Genomic DNA, 24,302 nt, shown 5'->3' on the forward strand with positions numbered 1-24,302 from the left:
AAGAAAGAAAGAAACAAACAAAGGTGTACTTTAATGATCCCTAAGGGGAAATTTGGGTGCTACAGCAGCAAAGGACATTGATGTACAAGACAAAGTTATAACATTCAACATATATTAATAATTAACAGAGTGAAAACTGACAGCACTAATTAGGTGAAAAAATACAATATAATCAGGTGCAAAAATCCAAGCTACAGAATGTCAGCATCAGAATAACAGAATAGATGCAATACTACAACATGGTACAGAATAACAGCAGCACACCTTCACAAAACCACCACAATGGGTGCTGATCCTAAGTATGTATTGTATGTGGGTGTATATGAGTAAATTCTTTCCGGTTGTTCAGTAGTTCTGAGAAGCTGGAGGTGCATCTCAGTGGGAGGAGATGCCTGGGAGATGGGTGGAGCCTGATGGCAGCTCCCAGTAGCACTTCTTTGAACAAAGCGCCAAGGAGAAGATGGGCAGAACTGTTCATAATGATCTCCAGTTTTGCTACCATTCTCTTCTCTGTAATTGTTTTCAATGAGTCCTGTGATGGAGTTGGCCTTTCTGAACAGCTTATTGAGGTGTTTGACGTCTTCTGTAATGATGCTGCTCCCCAAGCAGGCTACACCACAGAAAAGAACGCTGACCACAATCGACTAACAGAACAGCCCCAGTAATCTGCACACATTTAGGTTTCTTAGGGAAGAAGAGCCTGCTCTGGCTTTCCTTGTATAATGCCTTAGTACTGTCTGTCCAATCCAATCTGAAGTAAACCTTGCTTTCAATAATTTGTTGTAGTTTGATGGTATTTTTTTGTAAGAGATAAGTAGATACATGAGAAATAGACTAAAATTGTTTTCATAACCTACCTATAGGTAATAGTTTTGGATTAATCGAGCCTTTGCTTCAGTCAGTGCATAGGAAAATTATATGCAATTTTTTTCCCAATGCAATGCCTGAAGCAAAGGCAAACAATATGGCATATAAGTGAAATATGGTTTTAAATATTTACTTGACATTGAATAATACAGTAATTCACTGAAAATATCAGTTTCAACACTGATTGATTTGGTAGAACAAAATATTGGTTTAAAACAGATAACTGGTTTAAAAATAAATGGAAAAACATTTATTAACATGAGGAAAAATATAAGTTTATATGCTTCATGACTTCTGCATTTTAAACTTTCATACATTCATTAATTTAGTGACACAGGAACACTAAACATGAGCAGGTATACATCCTGGATGGAATGTCAGTCCACCACAGGGCACCATACATACACACATATTCACATTTAGAGTAGCCAATCCAACTACCTGCATGATTCTGGACAGTGAGAGGAAACAGGAGAACCTGATAACATGCCAGCACAGAGAGAACATCTAAAACCCCTCACACAGTAGCTCGAGCTCAGGCTCAAACCAGAGACTCGTTCAGCTGTGAGGCAGCGCTGCTACCCACTGCACCACCAAAGTGTGTTGGTCATTTAGATCATGCTTATATTATATTATATTATATTATATTATATTATATTAATATGCTTTTTATTATTTGTAGTCAGTTTCATGGATTTATAGTTAATTCATTACTGCAATAACTAATACATAATATATTAGTTATCTAGAACACATCCCATGAGGTAACTTGGGGCCGACCTCCCTGTTAGAAAAATTGTTTTTTTCTGTCAGAGGCTTTTCTGAATGCAGCATTTAATAATGAATTCATTATGACATTGTTATCTATTAGGCTTCCTAAATGGCTGCTGGGTTTTGCTGCAAAAACAAGAAGCGAGTGTGACAGTCAAAGTCTCCAGAAGAACTGTGGCTGCTTCTGCAAGATGCTCAGTAACACTTACAGCTCATTTCCATAAACAACTGCACACACTGTACCTGAGACAATATTTTTTTTGTTTGTTTTTTAAACAAAGGGTCATCACAGTACATACTGACTTTGTTTCATTTATTACTGTTTACTGCTCTTTGTAGTATTTTTAATGTAGAAACATTTAATTTCATTATGTTTGAAGGCATCTTTGCTCTACAGCATTTCTTTGCATGTGCCTAAGACTTCTGCACGGTACTGTATCCGGCCCTAGCGTATTTTGATGAGGTCTATTCTGGCCCCCTTTGAATAGAGTTTGGGCCCAATCCCAATTCTATTTTATACCCCTACCCCTACCCCTACCCCTACCCCTTCCCCTTGTCCCTTGAAACAGAGTGTCAAGAGGTAGGGGTGAAAATATTCCCCTAAGAATTGGGACACCACTACTATACCGTTACACTTCATCATACGTCATCTAATTCTCTCTCTCGCATTGGCAATATTTGAGAAAAAAGTTTAGGGATTTCTAGTTATTCTTTGAATAACATCACCGTATATATGAACACACGACTGAATGTAACAAAACAAATGATTTATGTTCATTAAAATCTTTATTAACGTCAATAATGCTTACATTTGTGGGTCTTTTTGTTCGCTCGGGCAGCCATGTTGCCGCTGTAGCCGGTTTACGCTGAGATAATTCATACCCCTTTCGTTTGAAGTGTGGTCCCGAAAAATCCTCGTTTGAAGGGCTATCTGGCCCTTCCTCTTCCCCTTCCCCTTCCTCCTCCCCCCTCCAACCAAAGGAGAATCAACACACCCCTACCCCTTGACGTGAACGCGAGAAACGGGGAAAGGGGAAGGGCTAAGGGGTAGAAATGGGATTGGGCCTTGGACAGCCCTGGTCTAGAGGGACAGAGCAGGTCATTCACGCGCATGCGCGTGATCACACGCTGGGGAAGCCGCTTTTCTTGAGTTTGTGTACGCGCAAATTCAACATTGTCTGCATAACATTTGTTTCCACACGGCTATAATAGCAACTCAAATGCTGCATTTCATTAAGATGGAAAAGGAGCGAAAACCATAAGGTGGAGGTCAACGCTTTAAAGAGCCATTTACCGGCTGCGCAATATCTGTAAGTAAAGTTTCATTCACACTCATTTGTGCACGCGGACAACACACAGCAGCAAACACAGGCATGTAAACTGTTATGCATGCGGGTAACTTATGTAAGTTTATCTGTTGCAGGTGCATGTAGTCTAACATAAGGATAAATATAGTGAAAACATTGTTTGGCCATCACAGACTGCACAGACTAGCTACACGCTGCATTACACTCCTTCTTTTTGAAAGAAAAGTTGGAGGCGCAGTAGCTAGGTTGTTCCAACATTTAGCTTTAATCTGGATTAAATCCAAGTTTATCTATTTCCTCTAGATGCACCACGTTGTAAACCGTATTTAAAAATGTAAATAATGTTTTGGAAAATCTTCTCAGTCCAAGCTAAAAGAAATAACTTTTCAAATAAAAAAAAAAAAACAACAACAACAACAAAGCTGAGATGTCTGCAGATCATCTGATGTACACAGTCGTGGCTCATGCTTTTATACAATTCTAAAAACACTGATCTCATTAGGTGAAGTTTTCACATTTTTTTCTCTTAATCACGCCCCTGACCTCTTGCCACAATTATTTCATTATTTGTCTATCTTCTCTTTAATTGTGGCGCAAGCTCAGTCAGTTTATTTTATTTTTTATTATTACTTTTTTTTAAATTATTTTTTTACTGATTAGCATTCTTCATAGATTTTAACAATACACTTTTAAGAAATCACAAAGGGCAAACTGGTGAAAAAGATACAAACCTAATGTACTTTGAAAGGTACAGAGGGTATGTTCATGCTTGAGAAATGACAGAGCCAGCCTGGACTGAAAAGGTACAATTTATGAATGAGGAATGTGTGCTTAGTGATTTTACGGAAGCTAGAGTCACATCAGTTTGGCTTAGGTTTCTTGATTCACATACATGAATATTCTCTTTTATTCTATAAGATTATTTTCTAATTATCTTATTATCTAACACTCCAACATAATCATATGCTTAAATACTGATTTAACATAAAGTCACACTCTTCATGATTAAAATGCATTTCAAAGTCATTCTTAGGCCTTTGATGGATTTAAAACATTTCTTATTAGTTTGATTATTTTAACTTTTGATTGGACCTGATGGATTACATAATAATCATACTCAAATCATACAGTGGTCAAGAAAATTCTTCTATAATAACTGCTTTTAAATAACAGTTAATCTGGGTTTTATTTTTGCAGTTTATTCTGGGTTTAATCCTGATAGTTCTTTACTTTTGTGGTAGAATTTCTTCAGCAAAAGATAAAAAGTTCTCAGAGTCTTGGGGTCTTGATGCCAAAAAGTAGACTTTATTATTCAAACAACAAAGCTGAGCTGGTCTGCAGAGCAACCGATGGACTCAGTCTCAGTTCATCCTTTTATACAGTTTTAAAACACTTATCTCATCAGATGGGGTTTTCCCCTTTTTTCATTAAGCCATACCTTGGTCTCGCGCCACCATTATTTCCACATCCTGCGTTTCCCTCTCTGACTTCATTTTAATGGTGGCGTGAGCAAAGCAACTTGTTTCTTTAATACAATAATTCATTGATACTGTTTCACATCTTATACTTTGATTAAACATGATTGGATTATGCTTTGATTGATTAAAATATTCCATACTTTAAAACATTTAAATTTTAGTGATCAGCTAATGTGGTTTTGGTAATAATTAGTCTGTAGAGTAACAATGTTTACTTATTTAGACTGGCGAATCCATAATTGTGGACAGTCAGAATTAATCAAGGTATTAATCAAACTGAGTTAATTTGTTGAGCCATAGTTATAATTAAGCAGTGCAACACAAATTAAACTTAGGTAAGCAAATCCTTGGTTAAAATCTGTTTATCTGATCCATTTTGGTGCAAACCATTCAGTGTCTTTCAGTTTATTCAGTTGTGTGTGTCTTTCTAAAAATCTCGTAGTAGTAAGTCTAGCTAACTGGGCTTAATCCTTGGAGACTCATGGATCTGTGATTCTGATGGAATGAAATTGGTGAAAAGCATTACTATTATAGTTGAACTCATTGCCTTAACCCACTGTACAACTGTACAGCTTAACCAGTTCATAACTATATATATATATATATATATATATATATATATATATATTTTTTTTTTTTCTTAAAGTTCAACCAACATTGCTGCTGTGTTGGACATGATGCCATGAAGTGACTCTGGTGGGCGGGTTGGACATTATATTTTAGAGAGTGGAAAGGACAAAATGCATAAATAATTAATACAGAGATGTTTTGAACGCCAATAAAATATTTTTTTTTTTTACAGATAAAAATAACAAACTGATCTTCTACATATTCATTGTTTGTGTGCGATATGAACACTTTCAACACTTTCAAAAATCGCCACAGTAGGACTGAAGAAACAATGAGCCAATTAGTAAGTATAAGAAACTTATAAGGATGGTAACGCCTCCTGAAAAATTACTTGTTCAGGCCCTCTGTCCCTTCTCAAATATAAAGTGCATCATCTCTACTAATGCCTTCAGTATTTAAAAGTGCAATAAATGTAAAGGTAATGCAAGGGAGTATTTAAATATGTTTAAATACTAAATACATTAGAAGTGTTGGTTTAAAACCCAAAACAATGAAACACAGGAAAACACATTTGTATATTTTATTTATTTATTTTATATTTTATTTATTTATATTTTATATAAAAATGTGTTCTTTTGTGTTTAATTGTTTTGTGTTTTGATTGCACTTTTGGAATTTTGTGTACAGCTGTGGAAGGGCAGTGTTAGAAAAATATTCAAATGCTAAGTCATAAAGAGGATCAACTACTTGTAGAAGTCACTTAAAACAATTGTTTTTGACTGTTTAATGTGTTTTATATACTTGGCCATGTAAAGTCTTACGGCATCAGTGTCTTTCCAGTGTTTTTTTTTTTTTTCTCATGAGTAGTACCTTTTCCAAAAGCATTTGTTTACTTCAGTGCTGTTTCTGGCTATGGTGCTGTTCACATGAGCTCCCTGTTTTCACTGCGTTTTGGTATATACACTTTGGGGTGCTTTCTGGGTGGTTAAACATGTTGTTGTGTTTTCTCGACGTGCCAGTCTTTGCCTTTGCATATTTTGCAAACAACTATATTTTGCACTGTGTCTGTTTTGTAAAATACAGCAGGTGCATGTAACTGATGTTGAATTTGTTACCAAGCAAACCAAGGAGGAAATGTAAACCAAGGGACTGCCTGCTCATGGCTATTGCGGCTTTTCTTGTGTGTCTGTCAGGGTGCAGGTGGGACTAGCAAACAGAGTAAAAGCTGGGTCATAAACACAGTGGGGTGCTGTGTCTGATCATTTTCAGCACAACTGCGAAAATGTGTTTAGTATCATGGTACTTGCAATCTGTCTGTAAAAACAGATCTAATGATCATATTGCCCATCCCTGTGTTTACTGAAAAGCTTTTGAATGAGACATTGATTAGGTGTTGGCTGCAATAGACTCCAGTGTAAATCTAAAGAAGCTAATGTCAGACGCAGATGTGCATTTGTGGTAGAAATTGTGTAAATTAGCCTATTCACTTTGTCCTCAGGATAACCACTGGAACCTTTTTGTTGTTGTTAAAAATAGTTCCTTAACACAGCAATAGTGCTCTAGAAATAAAATCACTTTGGCCTACACTAACCGAGTTGACCCTTGTTGTAAGAGGCTTTGTAAGAGAGTAAATAAATCACTTTTTAAAGGGTTATATACTCTGAGAAAGTGTCCTTTTCTCCCCCCAAACAGCCCACGAGAAAGAATTTGGCTTGGCATCTCTGAGTAAATGTTTGGGACAACTTCAGGTCCACACCACTCCAGAGGAGGTGAGTAATTGATGTGATCTGAGTAGATCATTAATAATAAAAAATAAATAAGGGTAAAAGAATTTTAAATTACTGTGATATACATTACTTTTTTATACCTAGATGAAATAGATATAGAAAAACGTCTGAGACCACATTGAAACTGTGGGATTATATTAGAAAAGAATGCAAAATAGAAGCACTTTCACTAGTCTCAGACTTTTGGACCCCACTGTGTCTTGTGGCTGCGATATATCATCATCAGTAATTCTTAATATGCCATTACAGCAGATGGTGTATGTGTGAGCAGGACGACAATGAAGAAAAAAGGTTCACACAAGTGAGTGGCTATTAAGAGCGTATGAATGACCTACTTGGAAAGCCCTTGTGACCAGAAACTAAGAAGAGAAATAAGATGACACATTATATTTGATGTGACAATGGCTATAACAATTGATGACCTGTGTCTCTCTGTTTAACTAGGCATAAGCACAGGCATTATGTGGGGTTAAGCAGGTCAATAGTTCCACCTGTACGAAACATTGTTGGCTGCAGGATAAAGCACAAGTGGAAGGAGGATTGTTACAGTCCAATATCACACTGGACTGGGACAGTACTAGACCAGATTCCAGTAAACCCTTCCCTCTACCTTATTAAGTATGATGGCTTTGATTGTGTATATGGCCTGGAGATTCTCAGAGATGACAGGGTTCAAGGTCTTGAGATCTTCACTGATAAAATTGGTATGTATTTGTATTTTTAAAGAAATATGAAGGCCTGTTCATTCAGGTCATTTTATGTTTTGCAGTAGTAGGTCAAGGTACAATCAAGTACTTTTAGACATTCAGAAATACTGACACCCCTCAATGAGTAGTGGAATGTCCAGTGGAATGTTGATATACTAATTGTGTATTTTAATATACTTTTATGTTTTTAAAATACATACGTTTTTAATGCCCTCCCTTTTCATGTTAAATGATTAATTATGTACATATTGCATGTACATCAGGTCCAAAAATATTTGGACAGTGACACAATTTTTGTAATTTTGCCTCTGTACACCACTACAATGGATTTGAAATGAAATAATCAAGATGTGATTGAAATGTAGACTTTCAGCTTTAATTCAAGGGGTTTAACAGAAATACTGTATTAATCATTTAGGAATTACAGCCATTTTTGCAGAGTCCCTCCATTTTCACAGGCTCAAAAATAATTGGATAACTGATTGATAAGCAGTTTTATGGCCAGATGTGGCCTGTTTCCTTGTTATTTTATGACAAATTAAGGAATTATAGGTCTGGAGTTGATTCCAAGTGTTGAATTTGCATTTGGTAGCTGTTCATGGGAACTCTTAATATGAGGTCCAAAGAGGTGTCGACACAAGTGAAGGAGGCCATCATTAGGCTGAAAATACAAAACAGACCTAACAGAGAGATAGCAGAAACTTTAGGAGTGACTAATTCAACAATTTGGTACATTCTTAAAAAGAAGGAATGCACTGGCGAGCTCAGCAACACCAAAAGGCTTGGAAGACCACAGAAGACAACTAAAGTGGATGATCGCAGAATTCTTTCCTCGTTGAAGAAAAACCTCTCCACAACATCTCGCCAAGTCTAGAACACTCTTGAGGAGGTAGGCATATCATTGTCAAAGTCTACAATCAAGAGACACCTTCATGAATGTAAATACAGAGGGTTTACCTCAAGATGCAAACCACTGGTATCACTCAAGAACAGAAAGGCCAGATTAGACTTTGCTTGAAAAAAAAAAAAAAAGCCTGACCAGTTCTGAAGCAAGATTAACTTAGATTACCAGAATGATGGGAAGAGAAGAGTATCGAAAAGGAAAGGAAGTACTCATGATCCAAAGTATATCACAGCATCTCTCAAACATGTGGCAGTGTTATGGCATGGGCATGTATTGCTGCCAATGGAACTTGGTCACTGGTGTTTATTGATGATGTGAGTGTTCATAGAAGTAGCAGGATGAATTCTGTAGTGTATAGAGCTATACTTTCTGCTCTGTGTCAGTTAAATGCTACAAAACTAATAGGACAGCGCTTCACAGTACGGATGGATAATGACCTAAAATGTACCGCAGAAGCAACCTAAGACCTTCTTAAGGCAAAGAAATGGAATGTTCTTAAATCAGTTACCTGACCTCAACCCAACTAAGCATGCATTTCATTTGGTGATGTCCATGGGTTCTAGACTTCAGACTAATATTTATGTGGATCTCTCCACAGAACTCAGCTACACCAGCTGCCTTATTCTCTGCTTATACTTTCTCACACACTCCACGAGAAGCTGGCAGGGGTGGTGGTACAGGTTTGCTGTTGTCTTGGAGATGATGCTTCACACCGCTCTCCCTGTCTCATCTCAACATCTCATCCTTTGCCTTCCTTGAAGAAATGGAAATGCTCCTCAGTCTTTTCCCTACTGACAGCACCCCACTTACTGTCCTCGGAGACTTCAACCTCCCCGCCGACAAACTCCAGTCCTCTGGTCAGTGCTAACCCACTCCACATCTTCGATCATCTCTTGGTATCCTTCACCATCACCCTCCCTATCCTGCCTAAAACCATCCATCAATGCTTCTCTCCCACTTGTAGAAACCTCCACTCTATCTCCCCTTCCTCGATAGCTTCCTGCACCCTATCATCCCTTCCTGACCCTGACTCCTTTTCCTTCCTACCATTGGAGCTAGCCACAGACACTTTCCTCTCCTCACTTTCCTCATCCATGGACATCCTCTGCCCTCTATCTTCTAAACCCAGGAAGATTTCCTGCCCTGCTCCTTGGCTTTTGGATGTGTTACGCAGCAATCGGAGAGAATTAAGAACAGCAGCGAGAAAGTTGAAGACAGATCTTGCCTCTTACCGTGCTCTCCGGTCCAAATTCTCATCTGAAGTGACTTCTGCTAAGACTGCCTTCTACAAGGAAAAGCTGGAAACCTCTGCACAAGATTCTTGCAAGCTCCACAACATCTTTTCTTCCCTACTCAACCCACTGGCTCCTCCGGCTCCATCCTGCCTGACTGCTGATGATTTTGCCATGTTTTATGATGAGAAGATTGAAAAAAATCTGCCAGACATTCACCTCTACCCCATCTCCTACACTACACACTGAGGATTCTCCTTCTCATTCGCTGGCGCATTTTTCTAAACTAGCAACAGAAGAGATCCTGCAAATCATCTTATCCTGCAATCCTACCACCTGCTCATTGGATCCAATCCCTTCCACAATGCTCCAGACCATCTCTCAAGACCTCCTCCCCTTCATCACCACTATCATCAATGGCTCCATAACATCTTGTCATGTACCAACCTCATTCAACTACTGACCAGTATCACTTCTCTCTTTTCTTTCTAAAACCCTTCAAGGAACTGTCTAAAATCAACTGTCTCTCTATCTCTCACAGAACAACCTCCAAGATCCCAACCAGTCTGGCTTCAAACCGGCACACTCCACAGAGACTGTCCTTTTGGCCATCACTGAGAAATCCTCATCCTCCTTGACCTTTCAGCAGTGTTTGACACAGTGAACCACAAGGCTCTCTTGTCCACCCTCATGAACCTAGGAATTCGTGGTGCAGCATGGCAATGGTTTGTGTTCCACCTGGAAGGTCGGTCATATCAGGTGACATGGAGGGGATCCAAATCTGCTCCCCGCAGTCTCTCCACTGGTGTCCAACAAGGCTCAGTACTTGGTCCTCTCCTGTTCTCCCTCTATACTCGATCTCTTGGTGCGGTCATATCCTCACATGGGTTTTCGTACCATTGATATGCGGATGACACTCAACTTATCCTCTCCTTCCCTCCCACAGACACTCATGTTTCTGCTCGGATATCAGCATGTTTGGCAGACATCTTATCATGGATGATAGCTCATCAGCTGAAACTTAATCCCAGCAAAACTGAACTGCTGTTCATCCCAGGTGATTTATCCCCATCTCAGGATCTTGCAATCTCCCTAGACAACTCTCTGATCTCGCCTTCGGTTACTGCAAGCAAGCTTGGGGTAACCATGGACAATCAACTGTCCTTTTCCTCTCACATTGCTAATGTCGATTTTGCTAATGTCCTTTTCGTCTCACATGCTCATGTCGATTTCTCCTTTATAACATCAGAAGAATTTGTCCATTTCTTTCCACACAGGCCACACAGGTGCTTGTTCAGTCCCTTGTCATTTCAAGACTGGACTACTGCAACTCTCTCCTGGCAGGTCTGCCTCTGAGCACCATTCGTCCTCTGATCCAGAATGCAGTTCCATGACAGGTTTTCAACCTTCCTAAGTTCTGTCAGGGTAGAAAGAAGGCATGCATCGAGACTCTTCTCTGTTCTGGCACCAAGGTGGTGGAATGAACTTCCCCTAGTCACTGGCAGTCTTCAGACAACGTCTAAAGACTTACATCTTCCTAAAGTACTTAAATTAGCACTTAAAAAAAAAAAAAATTTGTATTGTCTGAGCACTTGTCTATTACCTCCCCAACAGAGACAGAGATTTTGGACTGATGGTATTCCTAGTTTGTAACCTAGCGAGCCAGTATCAGAATGTATTTTTGATAGACTTCAAAGCACTTTCGTAAGTCGCTCTGGATAAGGGCGTCTGCCAAATGCCGTAAATGTAAATGATTGCTGGTTTTATTTTTGAACCTGTGAAAAAGGAGGGACTCTGTAAAAATGGCTGTAATCCCTAAACAGTTAAAGTAATATTTTTGTTGACCTCTTGAATTAAAGCTGAAAGTGTACACTTCAATCACACCTTGATTGCTTTGTTTCATATCCATTGTGGTGGTGTACAGAGGCAAATTATGTCACAAATTGTGTCACTCTCCAAATACTTATGGACCTGACTGTATATACATATCTGTCAAAGTATCATTTTTAAAAAAAAAAATCATTGAACTGAGTTTTTTTTCACAAGTTCAAATCTAAATGGTGTTATATATTGTATATCATAATAGTTGTCATATTGGCCACCCATGTTTCACATTGTCTTTTGGACTCTTAATAAAAAAAGGATCTTGGTACCATGATTACTGTGGTGTATTAACAGCTGTATTATCCGGTATTCTAGCTCCATATCGAATAAGTGATGCTCGTCTAGCTGAGCAGATGTTGGGTCGAGCTGTGGAGCACCAGTTTGAGATGGACGATGGATCAAAGAATGGCTGGAAAGGGCTGGTGCTTGCCAGAACTCCCATCATGCCCACATGGTTTTTCATTACTTATGAGAAGGACCCTGTTCTTTACATGTACCAACTTCTTGAGGACTATAAAGAAGGTGACCTTCAAATTCTCCCAGAGTCAGGTGAGTGATTGTTGCTGTGTGGTACTCATGTAAAGCAGACAGTGGTGTAATTTATTAATGACTTAGCAAAGAATAAATCAACCTGTATTTAAAGTAAACTAATGAACTGTTTTTTTCTCATATGCAAAGCACCTAAAATTGTTGCTGACTCATGTTTAGCAGGTGGAAGCTTATCTACAAAGGGGAGCAGTTGCTTATGTAGCTTAAGTATGCATCATTGCTAAAAGGGAGGAAACTGGCATGAACCCACACCAGCAAAATCTAATGATTAAACATATGCTTTCAAAAACTGTGTAAGTAAGAGGCCTAAACCATACCCTCTAGCAGGCTTATTTGCTTCTGCTGCTATATCAGTAAGACAACAGCTAGTCTGTACTGATATTGGCACTTGTTCACTTGAAATACATAATATTAAACATTTCTTAGGACAAAGTTGTTCCTTCTCATTATACTTGAACATTTGCGTCATTTTAAAACTCACTCACAGCTTAACTTTCCACTGGTTCTCCTCTTTTTCTTGCTTCTGGTGCATATGTGTGCTCACATGGTACAACATCTATGGTCACTGGTCAAATAACGTGGAATAATGACCCTCTGAAATGTTTGCTTGTGTGCAAATGATGCAGAAATTATGCTGCTCTTAAAGTGGATTACATTGAGAAATGTTCAGATTTTTATAAGATTTTTTGTGCAGCCCTAACAAAAATGATGAAAAAAGATGGTGGCGCGTACACAACATGAGGCTCAGTGTCTCTTCAGGTTTTGCAAATTAGCTAAATTTTTTCTAGTTATATTAAGTTTGTTCGTCACAATCTTGCGATCACTTTATACAGCCGACAAAATCCACAGGACATCAAATTTCGCTGCACAAATATCGCAGCGGATATGGCATTCAACTTCGATCTGCTACCATCAGAGATACTCCTGGTCCCCTGACTCAAGTGAGCCAACCAATCAGACAGGAAGTGCCCGTCACCGCGTCATCCCGAGCATCTTCCTTGCCAAGGTACGGTCTCTGGCTAATAAGATTGATGAAATACGGCTCCGGATTACTCAAAAAATGCATTTGAACCAACGCAATTGAACTAGAGGGCCACTACATCTTCAGAGCTAACAGAACTGCTGTGGACTCTGGTGAAAGCTAAGGTGGGGGTGCTTGCATCTACATAAACAGAACTTGGTGCACCAATGCTGTTATTACTAAGTCCCACTGTTCTGCTGATATCGAGTACCTCTTCATCAAGTGCAGACCTTTTTATCTGCCCCGTGAATTTACATGCACCACTGTCTCACTGAACGTGTGACAGAGGGGGGGGCGACAGCATCCAAACATCCCAGTTCACCACAACACTCTGTGCCTGTGAACCCACCAGGTGTGCTCCTTTACCTAAGAAAAAAACTATTCCCAAAAGGCTTGACTAAACAAATATGTTTTCAGCCTAGACTTAAACAATGAGACTGTGTCTGAGTCCTGAATACTAATTGGAAGGTTGTTCCATAACAGTGGGGCTTTGTAAGGGCTTTGTAAGGGCTTTGTACCCCCTGCTGTAGCCTTCACTATTTGAGGTACCAACAAATAGCCTGCACTGTACTGTGGCTTGAGACCATTCAGTGCTTTATAGGTCAATAGTAGTATTTTATAATCAGTGGGAAATTTGATTGGGAGCCAATGCAGTGTGGATAAGATAGGGGTGATGTGGTCATATCTTCTGGTTCTAGTAAGGACTCCCATTGCTGCATTCTGGACCAACTGGAGCTTGTCTATGCACCTACTGAACATCCAGACAGTAAGGCATTATGATAATCCAACCTAGAGGTAACAAAAGCATGAACTAATTTTTCTGCATCATTGAGTCAAGGTGCATCACCCCAAGGTGCTTTACTGCTGCACATGATGAAACAGAAAGACCATCCAGAGTTACTATGTAATCAGAAAGCTTATTTCTAGCTGCATGTGGTCCTAGTACAAGTACTTCTGTCTTGTCAGAATTAAGTAAAAGGAAGTTAATAAGCATCCAGTGTCTAATGTCCTTTACACATTCCTCAACTTTATTAAGGTGGTGTCTGTCATCTGGCTTTGCTGAAACATACAACTGTGTGTCATCAGCATAACAGTGGAAGCTAATACCATGATTACAAATAATTTTGCCCAGATTTTGCCCATATATAAAGAAAAGAGCAGTGGGCCTAAAACAGAACCTTGCATAACACCAAACTTTACATTAGTATGCATAGAGAAGTCACCATTTACATCTACAAACTGATGACGATTAGCCAAATAAGACCTGAGCCAGGAGAGGGCCGTTCCTTAATGCCAACAACATTTTCTAGTCTATCAGGGAGAATAGCGTGATCAATGGTATCAAAAGCTACACTAAGGTCAAGCCACACAAGCAAGGAGACACAACCCTGATCAGAGTAGTAGGTCATTTACCACTTTAACCAGTGCTGTCTCTGTGCTCTGATGATATTTCATGAATGTTATTCCTATGTAGGTATGAGCATAACTCCTGTGCTACAACCTTTTCTAGGCTCTTGGAGATAAAGGGGAGGTTTGATATTGGCCTCGGTTGAGGTCAGGTTTTTTTTAAAGCAGGGGTTTGATTACTGCTAGTTTAAAAGATTTAGGTACATAGCCAGTGCTAAGGGAAGAATTGATTATTTTTTAGAAGAGGTTCAGTTGCTTCTGGAATGATCTGTTTGAAGAAACATGTAAGTAAGGGATCCAGTATACAAGTTGATTTTGATGAGGAAATTAGTTCAGTCTCTCAAAGGGGAGTAAAACATTCTAATCATTGATCTGATATTGTTATATTATCATCTACAAGGTTAGTTATAAAACTGTTTGGTTTTAAATTAATAATCAGAATTTTTTGCCTGATATTTTCAATTTTGCCACTGAAAAAATTAATGAAGTCATCACTGCTATGTAATGATTGTGTGTATGTTTCTGTTGTGGTCTTATTCCTAGTTAATTTTGCTACAGTATTAAATAAGAATCTAGGATTATTTTTGTTATCTTCAATTAGAGATACATTGATCTAGAAGCACAAAGAGCTTTTCTGTAGCTCAGGAGGCTCTCCTTCCATGCTGTTTGAAATACCACCAATTTAGTTTGACGCCATTTACGTTCTAATTTTTGAGTGGTCTGTAATACCAGGGTGGTAGCTTTTTCTCTCTATTTTTCTTTTAAGAGGAGTTACCTTATCTAGCGTGTAGCGGAACATTGACTCTAAGCATTCTGTTGCCTCATCGATTCTTCAGGATCAGATGGTGATCCAGTCATGGTTGCCAACTCTGGGAAATTATTGATAAAACTCTGTGCAGTAGCTGATGTGAATGTGTGTTTGACACGGTAGCATGGCAAGGTGCATATATTATGATTAAGACACATTTTAAATGAGATGAGATAATGATCTGAGATCATTCTTCAGACTGCGGAAATGTGACTGTATTTCTTATATTTAATCCGAATGTTAGTATTATATCAAGAGTGTGACCACCATTATAAGTGGGTCCTATTACATTCTGATTAACCCCTACCGAATCTAGAATGGACACAACCACTGTTCTCAGAGGGTCTTCCAGGTTATTAAAATGAATGTTAAAGTCTCCAACAATTAAGGATTTGTCTAAAGAAACAACCAGGTTAGAGATGAAATCGGCAAAGGAATTCAGAATATGGCTCTGGGAGTCTGTAAATAATAATTAGTGGAATCAACTGTGTAGACTTATTTTTGTAGCTACGCATGTTATGTTAGTATAAAGAACTTCCGGTGTGTTGAAATTATGACTAGGGTTTTGTGTGACGCCTAGACTATTTTTTTATAAATAACTGCGACACCTCCTCCTCTGCCAGTTAGACTAGGCTGATGTATATAACTCTATCCAGGAGGACTAGTTTCATTTAATGCTACATACTCATTTGGTTTAATCCCTGTTTCTGTTGAACACAGTACATTAAATTCCTGATCAGTAATAGTTTCATGAACAATAAGTGCTTTAGATGTAAGAGATCTAATATTTTGCAGTCCTAGCTTCAGATCAAATGTGCTGGCTGTGTATTCAGTATGATCTAATTTTATGTTAATTAGGTTACTAAAACAAACCTACTGAGTATTTCTACATTTTTGTTTAGCTTGGGGAACAGACACAGTCTCAATATAGTGGAACCTGAGTGACGACTGGGAAACATGTAACTATCTTCTGTAGCCTCTGAAGGGCAGTACTAAATGAAAAAATATGATATTTAGGCAAAATAAGAAAAATGTACACATCTCCATTCTGTTCAAAAGTTTTCCTTCTGGAGCATCAGTGAGCATTTGAACCTTCTGTAATAGCTGCATATGAGTCCCTCAGTTGTCCTCAGTGTGAAAATATGGATCTCAAAATCATATAGTCATTGTTGGAAAGGGTTCAAATACACAAAAATGCTGGAAAACCAAAGAATTTGTGGGACCTGAAGGATTTTTCTGAAGAACAGCAGGCAGTTTAACTGTTCAGGACAAACAAGGGACTCATGAACAATGTCCTCTATACATATATATGAATGAACAACTGGACAGAATGTATTCATATACACACACACATATATATATATATATATATATATATATATATATATATATATAAAATATACAGTTGAGGTCAAAAGTTTACATCCCCCTTTCAGAATCTGCATAATGTTAATTATTTTACCAAAACAAGAGGGATCATACAAAATGCATGTTATTGTTTATTTAGTGCTGACCTGAATAAGATATTTCACATGAAAGATGTTTACATATAGTCCACAAGAGAAAATAATAGTTGAATTTATAAAAATGACCCCGTTCAAAAGTTTACATCCCCTTGATTCTTAATACTGTGTTGTTACCTGAATGATCCACGGCTGTGTTTTTTTGTTTACTGATAGTTGTTCATGAGTCCCTTGTTTGTCCTGAACAGTCAAACTGCCTGCTGTTCTTCAGAAAAATCCTTCAGGTCCCACAAATTCTTTGGTTTTCCACCATTTTTGCGTATTTGAACCCTTTCCAGCAATGACTGTATGATATTGAGATCCATCTTTTCACACTGAGGACAACTGAGGGACTCATATGCAACTATTACAGAAGGTTCAAACGCTCACTGATGCTCCAGAAGGAAAAACCATGCATTAAGAGCCGGGGGGTGAAAACTTTTGAACAGAATGGAGATGTGTACATTTTTCTTATTTTGCCTAAATATCATATTTTTTCATTTAGTACTGCCCTTCAGAGGCTACAGAAGATAGTTACATGTTTCCCAGAAGACAAAATAAGTTAAATTTACCCTGATCTTCAAATTCAAAAAGTTTTCACCCACCCTCTCTAGAGTCTGGATACGCACCTCTAATGCTGCAATCTTCTCCCATTTTTCAAGCTTAATATTGCAAAGACTAATCAACTATTCTTCCAGCAATGAGTTGAAATTAGTATATTTATTAATTCTGCATGGGATATCACCTCCGTGGCCGCCAGCTGCGTCCAAGCCTTACATCACCAAGTGCAATGCAAAGCGTTGGATGCAGCGGTGTAAAGCACGCCGCCACTGGACTCTAGAGCAGTGGAGACGTGTTCTCTGGAGTGACGAATCACGCTTCTCTGTCTGGCAATACGATGGACGAGTCTGAGTTTGGCGGTTGCCAGGAGAACGGTACTTGCCTGACTGCATTGTGCCAGGTGTAAAGTTTGGTGGAGGGGGGACTATGGTGTGGGGTTGTTTTTCAGGGGTTGGGCTTGGCCCCTTAGTTCCAGTGAAAGGAACTCTTAATGCTTCAGCATACCAAGACATTTTGGACAATTTCATGCTCCCAACTTTGTGGGAACAGTTTGGAGCGGGCCCCTTCCTGTTCCAACATGACTGCGCACCAGTGCACAAAGCAAGGTCCATAAAGACATGAATGGGCAAGTTTGGTGTGGAGGAACTTGACTGGCCTGCACAGAGTCCTGACCTCAACCCGATAGAACACCTTTGGGATGAATTAGAGCGGAGACTGCGAGCCAGGCCTTCTCGACCAACATCAGTGCCTGACCTCACAAATGTGCTTCTAGAAGAATGGTCAAAAATTCCCATAAACACACTCCTAAAACTTGTTGAAAGCCTTCCCAGAAGAGTTGAAGCTGTTATAACTGCAAAGGGTGGGCCAACTCCATAATTAAACCCTACGGATTAAGAATGGGATGTCATTAAAATATATATAGTGTAATATATATTTATATTTATATTTATATTTATATATATAAAATTTATATTAGGGCTGTCAATCGATTAAGATTTTTAATCAAGTTAATTACATGATGTGCCGATTAATTGAATTAATCGCAAGATCATTTAAAGTCATTATTGTGTTAGATGAGAAAAGCATTGGATAGACATTACAAAAAGTAGCTTTAGAAAGAAATGTTTTAAGCCTGTACCTTAGGCTACAATGGTCATAACAGAAACACAGGTAGAATGACCTCTTCTTCCTCTTCTTCTTACTTCTCATTCAACCAGTTGCCAAGACAAACTAAGTTATTTTCTGAGTGTAAAGCTGCCCTATTCTTTTGAACAATGTTGCCTGCCAGTGAGAATAGTCTTTTGCATGATATAAAGGTTGCAAGGGTGGTCAGATATTTGCGAGCTAAGGAAGACATTCAAGACATGGGCCCCTTTGTGAGTTGACCACTACTGTAGAGCTCAGCTTTATAGTGATGTTGCTAAGCCAAATTTCCTCCTCTGATTGAGTCTGAACCCAGCGGGAAGATTTTCCTCTTCTTTGTTGGCCCATGATCTTCACAGGAGTGTGGAGTATCTGTGATGGGTCCTGCTTCTTCTAGCATCTTCTCAAGGCTTGTCCACACCTCTTCTCTCTCTCCTCTTGGTAGGCACTTCAAATCTTTAAAACGTGAGTCAAGAGCTGAAGCCAGCTTCAGCCATTCTTTGTTCATGTCAGCTTGCTGTTCAGCAAGGTCTTTCTTGAAGGCAGTCTTGAACCTTACCACATAGGCTAGATCCTCATCAGAGACGTTCATTATATGGTAAAGATGGCTAAGTGCAGGCAGCACCACAGAGCATGAGACATAAGCCTCACCCCCAAACAGTTCAGTCACATACCCGCAGTGGAAGATAAATTAAATATGAACAAGAAATAAAGTTCTCTCTTGTATTAAACTGACACCAGTACATTTAATTTAGGCAAGGCAAGCTTATTTATTTACAGTAGCATCAATTTATAAAGAGGGTTTCAAAATGCTTTACATTTTGTACAGTTTTTAAACATTTTATGGAGTTTTTAAAGACTTTTTTTCTTGCCACAGGCACCTTTGGCTTTAAGAAATTAAGGTATGATTTTCTGTGAAGCTACTTTGAAATCAAAAGTATATTGTGTAAAACTGTACAAATAAAACTGAATCAACAAACAAACAATGAAACAATAAAAAATAGGACATGTGACACTAATGTAATTGAAGGGGTGGGTGTGTGGCGGGCTTACCTGCATGGTTCAAGAAGGATCTGCAGTGTGTGCAGTTTGTCTCACTAAGCTGCGGTCAGTTTCTGTTGGACTAAAGTAGCCTTAACAGCCTCTTGGTTCCGTAAGAGACGGGTGATCATTGTTAGCGATGAGTTCCACCTTGTTGAAACATCCTGTACCCTGTAATGTCTGTTGTCCAAGTGCTGTTTGCTGCTGATGTAGATCCTCTGTATTAGCAGTGCTGTGCTTAGAACATCCTACAATTTTGCGACACTTTGTCAATGCACCCACTGTCTGAGAGGCAAACAGTGATGGTCCTCTACAATATGTTTGTGACACAGGGCATGTGATCAAATGGAAGTTTTCTCGCTGCAACAACCATGTTTTGAGCGCTGTCTGTTCCGATGGTGGTCACCTTATCTTGAATGCCCCAGTCCTCAGCCACCGTTAGGAACTGTTCGGCACATGCATCAGAATAGTGCCGTGTGACTGGCTTCAGTACTGTTAACGCGAAGGACTTAAGTTTCCAGTCACGGTCAATGAAGTGTGTAGTAACACCTAGATAGTTGTGATTACTGACCAAGGTCCAGTGATCTCCGGTCAGGGCAACATATTTAGCTTGAGCTAATATGTCCTCTTTTGATCTTTTTCGGTGTCATTCAGCTAATTTATTTTTTAAACTACCGTACTTCTTGACAGTGGTTTGTAGGTTGTATCGGAGGACACAATTCAAAATGCTTACATCAACACCTTGTCTTCCACCATAATAACAGGCCTACAGTTCACAGCAGTCCATTTAGCTATCGCATTTGTTAGTTTTTCCGATATAGACTTACTAATAAAGTGCTGCCTGTTCTCGCATACTTTAAGTTCAGGTGGTATTTCAAGGTAGAATTGCTTTATTGCAGATAGTGCAAAAGACTTTGGTCTTATCAATGGTTCCATCTGAATTTGTTTTGAAGTTAAAATTTCCAGGGGGCCAAGCAGAATTTGGTTGTCCAAGCAGAATCCCTCTGCATCATGCTCGTCACTAAGCAACTGAATGCAATGTAAGATGATGTACAGGTCTGGGGCAGGGTGCATTAAATGCGTTTTAACACATTATTTTTTTCACAATTAATCACACTAAATTAAAATTATATATAAGGGCTGTCGATGTAACGTGTTAATTTAGTGCGATTAATATATATGTATGTGTATATATGTGTATATAAGTGTGTGTGTGTATGTGTATATATATATATATATATATATATATATATATATATATATATATATATATATATATATATATATATATATATATATGTACATATATATGTACAGTCAGGTCCGGAAGTATTTGGACAGTGACAGAGTTTTTGTGATTTTGCCACAATGGATTGGAAATAACACAATCAAGATGATGATTTTCATCCAAGTATAAAATTATAGTTATATTTACAATTATTTCACTTTGTCCAAATACCTTTGAGCCCCTGAAAATGGAGGTACTTTGTTGAAAATGCCTATAATTCCTAAATGGTAAATGCCATATTTTTGTGGAACGTCTTAAAATAAACCTGAAAGTCTACACTTCGATCTCATCTTAGAATGCAACTATATTTCTGATAAAACAATGCTCATCATATGAAAATGCATGTCTACCTCTTTACAGAAGACCTCACTGAAGTGAAAGAGGCTGGTGAAGCTTTTGAAAGTCTTGTTGGAAAGCAAGTGGAATATGTGAATGAGAATGGCACACAGAAGACCGGCACAATTTTATATATATATATATATATATATATATATATATATATATATATACAAAATATACATAAAATATACATATGTACAGTCAGGTCCGGAAGTATTTGGACAACGACAGAGTTTTTGTGATTTTGCCTTTATACACCACCACAATGGATTGGAAATAAAACAATCAAGATGTGATCGAAAGTGCAGACTTTCAGCTTTATTTAAAAGGTTCCACAAAAATATGGCATTTACTATTTAGGAATTACAGCCATTTTAAGCAAAGTATTTCCATTTTTAGGGGCTCAAAGGTATTTGGACAATTGACTGATCAAGAAGTTAATTCAATTCAGTTCAATTCAATTCAATTTTATTTGTATAGTGCTTTTATCAGTGAACATTGTCTCAAAGCAGCTTTACAGAACATAAGAAACAAAAAGCATGCAAACAGAAACAAAAACATGCAAACAGTCCTAGATCTTAGACAGAATTATCCCTAGTGAGCAAGCCTGAGGCGACTGAGGCGACTGTGGCAAGGAAAAACTCCCTTAGATGATATGAGGAAGAAACCTTGAGAGGAACCAGACTCAAAAGGGAACCCATCCTCATTTGGGTGACACTGGAGAGTGTGATATGAACAATGTCCTTTCTGTATTTATTTATAGTCATGTAGGTTGTTGTCTTCCTCAAAGTCCACATAGGGTTGGCAGCGTTGCTTTGAACACCCAAATCCTCACGAGGCAGAAACCGGCTGAATTGACCAGTTGCGGTCCATTCCCTCGTTACTTCAACACAAATGAAGCAGATAAAAGGTCTGGAGTTGATATCTTAAAAACCTTAGGTGCGGCCAAATGAACAGTTGGGTACATTCTTAAAAAGAAAGAAAGCACCGGTGAGCTCAACAACATCAAAAGGCCTGGAAGACCACAGAAGACAACTAAAGTGGATGATCACAGAATCCTTTCCTTGAAGGAGGTGAAGAAAAACCCCTTCACAACCCTTCAGAAGGTAGGCGTATCATTGTCAAAATCTACAATCAAGAGACGCCTTCATGAATGTAAATACAGAGGGTTTACAACAAGGTGCAAATCACATTCAAGAACAGGAAAGCCAGATTAGACTTTGCCAGAAACATCTAAAAAAAAGCCTCCCATGTTCTGGAATAAGATTCTTTGGACTGATGAAACCAAGCTTAACTTGTAACTGAATGATGGGAAGAGAAAAGTATGGTGAAAGAAAGGAACAGCTCATGATCCAGAGTATACCACATCATGTGTCAAACATGGTGGAGGAAGTGTTATGGCTTGGGCATGTATGGCTGCCAATGGAACGGGATCACTGGTGTTTATTGATGATGTGACTGCTGATAGAAGTAGCAAGATGAATTCTGGGGTGTATAGGGCTATACTCTCTGCTCACATTCAGCCAAATGCTACAAAACTGATAGGACGCTGCTTCACAGTGCAGGTGGATAATGACCCTAAACATACCGCGAAAGCAACTCAAGACTTTTTGAAGGCAAAGAAATGGAATATTCTTCAATGGCCAAGTCAGTCGCCTGATCTCAACCCAACAGAGCATGCTTTTCACTTACTGAAGACAAGACTGAAGACACGACTGAAGGCAGAAAGACCCACAAACAAGCAGCAACTGAAGGTGGCTGCAGTGAAGGCCTGGCAAAGCATCTCCAGGGAGGAAATTCAGAATTCGAGTTTTGAGAACATGGGCTCCAGACTTCAGGCAGTCAGTGACTGCAAAGGATTTTCATCCAAGTATAAAATTATAGTTATATTTACAATTATTTCACTTTGTCCAAATACCTTTGAGCCCCTGAAAATGGAGGTACTTTGTTGAAAATGCCTATAATTCCTAAATGGTAAATGCCATATTTTTGTGGCACGTCTTAAAATAAAGCTGAAAGTCTACACTTCGATCTCATCTTAGAATGCAACTATATTTCTGATAAAACAATGCTCATCATATGAAAATGCATGTCTACCTCTTTACAGAAGACCTCACTGAAGTGAAAGAGGCTGGTGAAGCTTTTGAAAGTCTTGTTGGAAAGCAAGTGGAATATGCGAGTGAGAATGGCACACAGAAGACCGGCACAATTATTCATCAGGTTCAGGCTAAGCCATCCGTCTACTTTATTAAATTTGATGATGACTATCACATCTATGTTTATGACATGGTTTGAGTTTAGACATTTGGCACTATGATACAGTGAACATTTCTTGCTTTTTAATGCTGTTTCTCTGAATGTTTTGCATAGGAAACCTTTTCAGTTAATGCTTAATTTGGCTGTATAAAAGTTTTGCTGTTGTGAGGCTGCCATTAATGTCATGAAGTCGTTTTCCTATTAATTATTTGTGACATTGGCTGGTGTCTTGCTTGCTCCCTTGTGGACGTGCAGCCATCAGCAACTTGATTGGTTGTTGATGTTTATTTTGTTAGTTTTTCATTTGCTTAAGTATGTTGCTGCTATGGTGACTCATTCTGTCTTTTTGTGCCCTTACACTAAGTATGTTGTTGCCTTTATGCAAGGCATAAAGCAACCATATGTGCTGAATTGTTTTCTATTAAAGGAATAAAAAAATCAAATATGGCATGAATATTCATTGGACCTCTTTGTGGCATAATAATATTGTGGTGATATATTCCATTATTCTGAATGTTTTAAAATGACACGTATGAACCAAAAAAAAGATCATTAATTAAATAAAACAAATTAAATTAAATTAATTAAAAGGGTTTTTATGCATGTCTTTTCTGGTGTTTGATTTTCAGATCATTAAGCATATTTACACAATGAATTCCCCTGATATAATGGAAATATATTTTTATTCTGGGCCTTAAATGTTAGGCTAGCTTTTGTCTACTGTACAGTCATCTTTATCTCATATACATTATATATCCAAAAGTATGTGGACACCGCTCATAATTATTGTGTTCAGGTGTTTCAACCACACCTCTAAGTAGATTCCACTCCAAGGTAGGTGTTGGAACAAGCTCATCCCCCAAAAAAGGCTTAATTATAG

General features: G+C 38.4%; 1 protein-coding gene across 4 annotated transcripts; it reads left to right on the top strand.

Annotated features, from left to right (window-relative positions):
* Window positions 1–2,694: 2,694 nt before the first annotated feature.
* spinb (spindlin b) lies at window positions 2,695–23,865 on the top strand. 4 transcript variants are annotated; one of them, XM_026930912.3, is made up of 7 exons: window positions 2,695–2,948; window positions 5,226–5,336; window positions 6,686–6,762; window positions 7,033–7,081; window positions 7,225–7,484; window positions 11,823–12,056; window positions 23,274–23,865. In XM_026930912.3, exons 3-7 carry the CDS (start codon window positions 6,723–6,725, stop codon window positions 23,459–23,461), a joined length of 771 nt encoding a protein of 256 aa, XP_026786713.1. In that variant the 5' UTR covers window positions 2,695–2,948; window positions 5,226–5,336; window positions 6,686–6,722; the 3' UTR covers window positions 23,462–23,865. The 4 variants fall into 4 exon arrangements, with proteins under 4 accessions (XP_026786713.1, XP_026786705.1, XP_026786699.1 ...); XM_026930898.3 differs by having other exon boundaries at window positions 2,696–2,948; window positions 7,030–7,081; XM_026930904.3 differs by lacking the exon at window positions 5,226–5,336.
* Window positions 23,866–24,302: the final 437 nt, after the last annotated feature.

The sequence above is a fragment of the Pangasianodon hypophthalmus genome, chromosome 8 (assembly GCF_027358585.1).
Source record: "Pangasianodon hypophthalmus isolate fPanHyp1 chromosome 8, fPanHyp1.pri, whole genome shotgun sequence".
Classification (NCBI taxonomy): Eukaryota; Metazoa; Chordata; class Actinopteri; order Siluriformes; family Pangasiidae; genus Pangasianodon; species Pangasianodon hypophthalmus.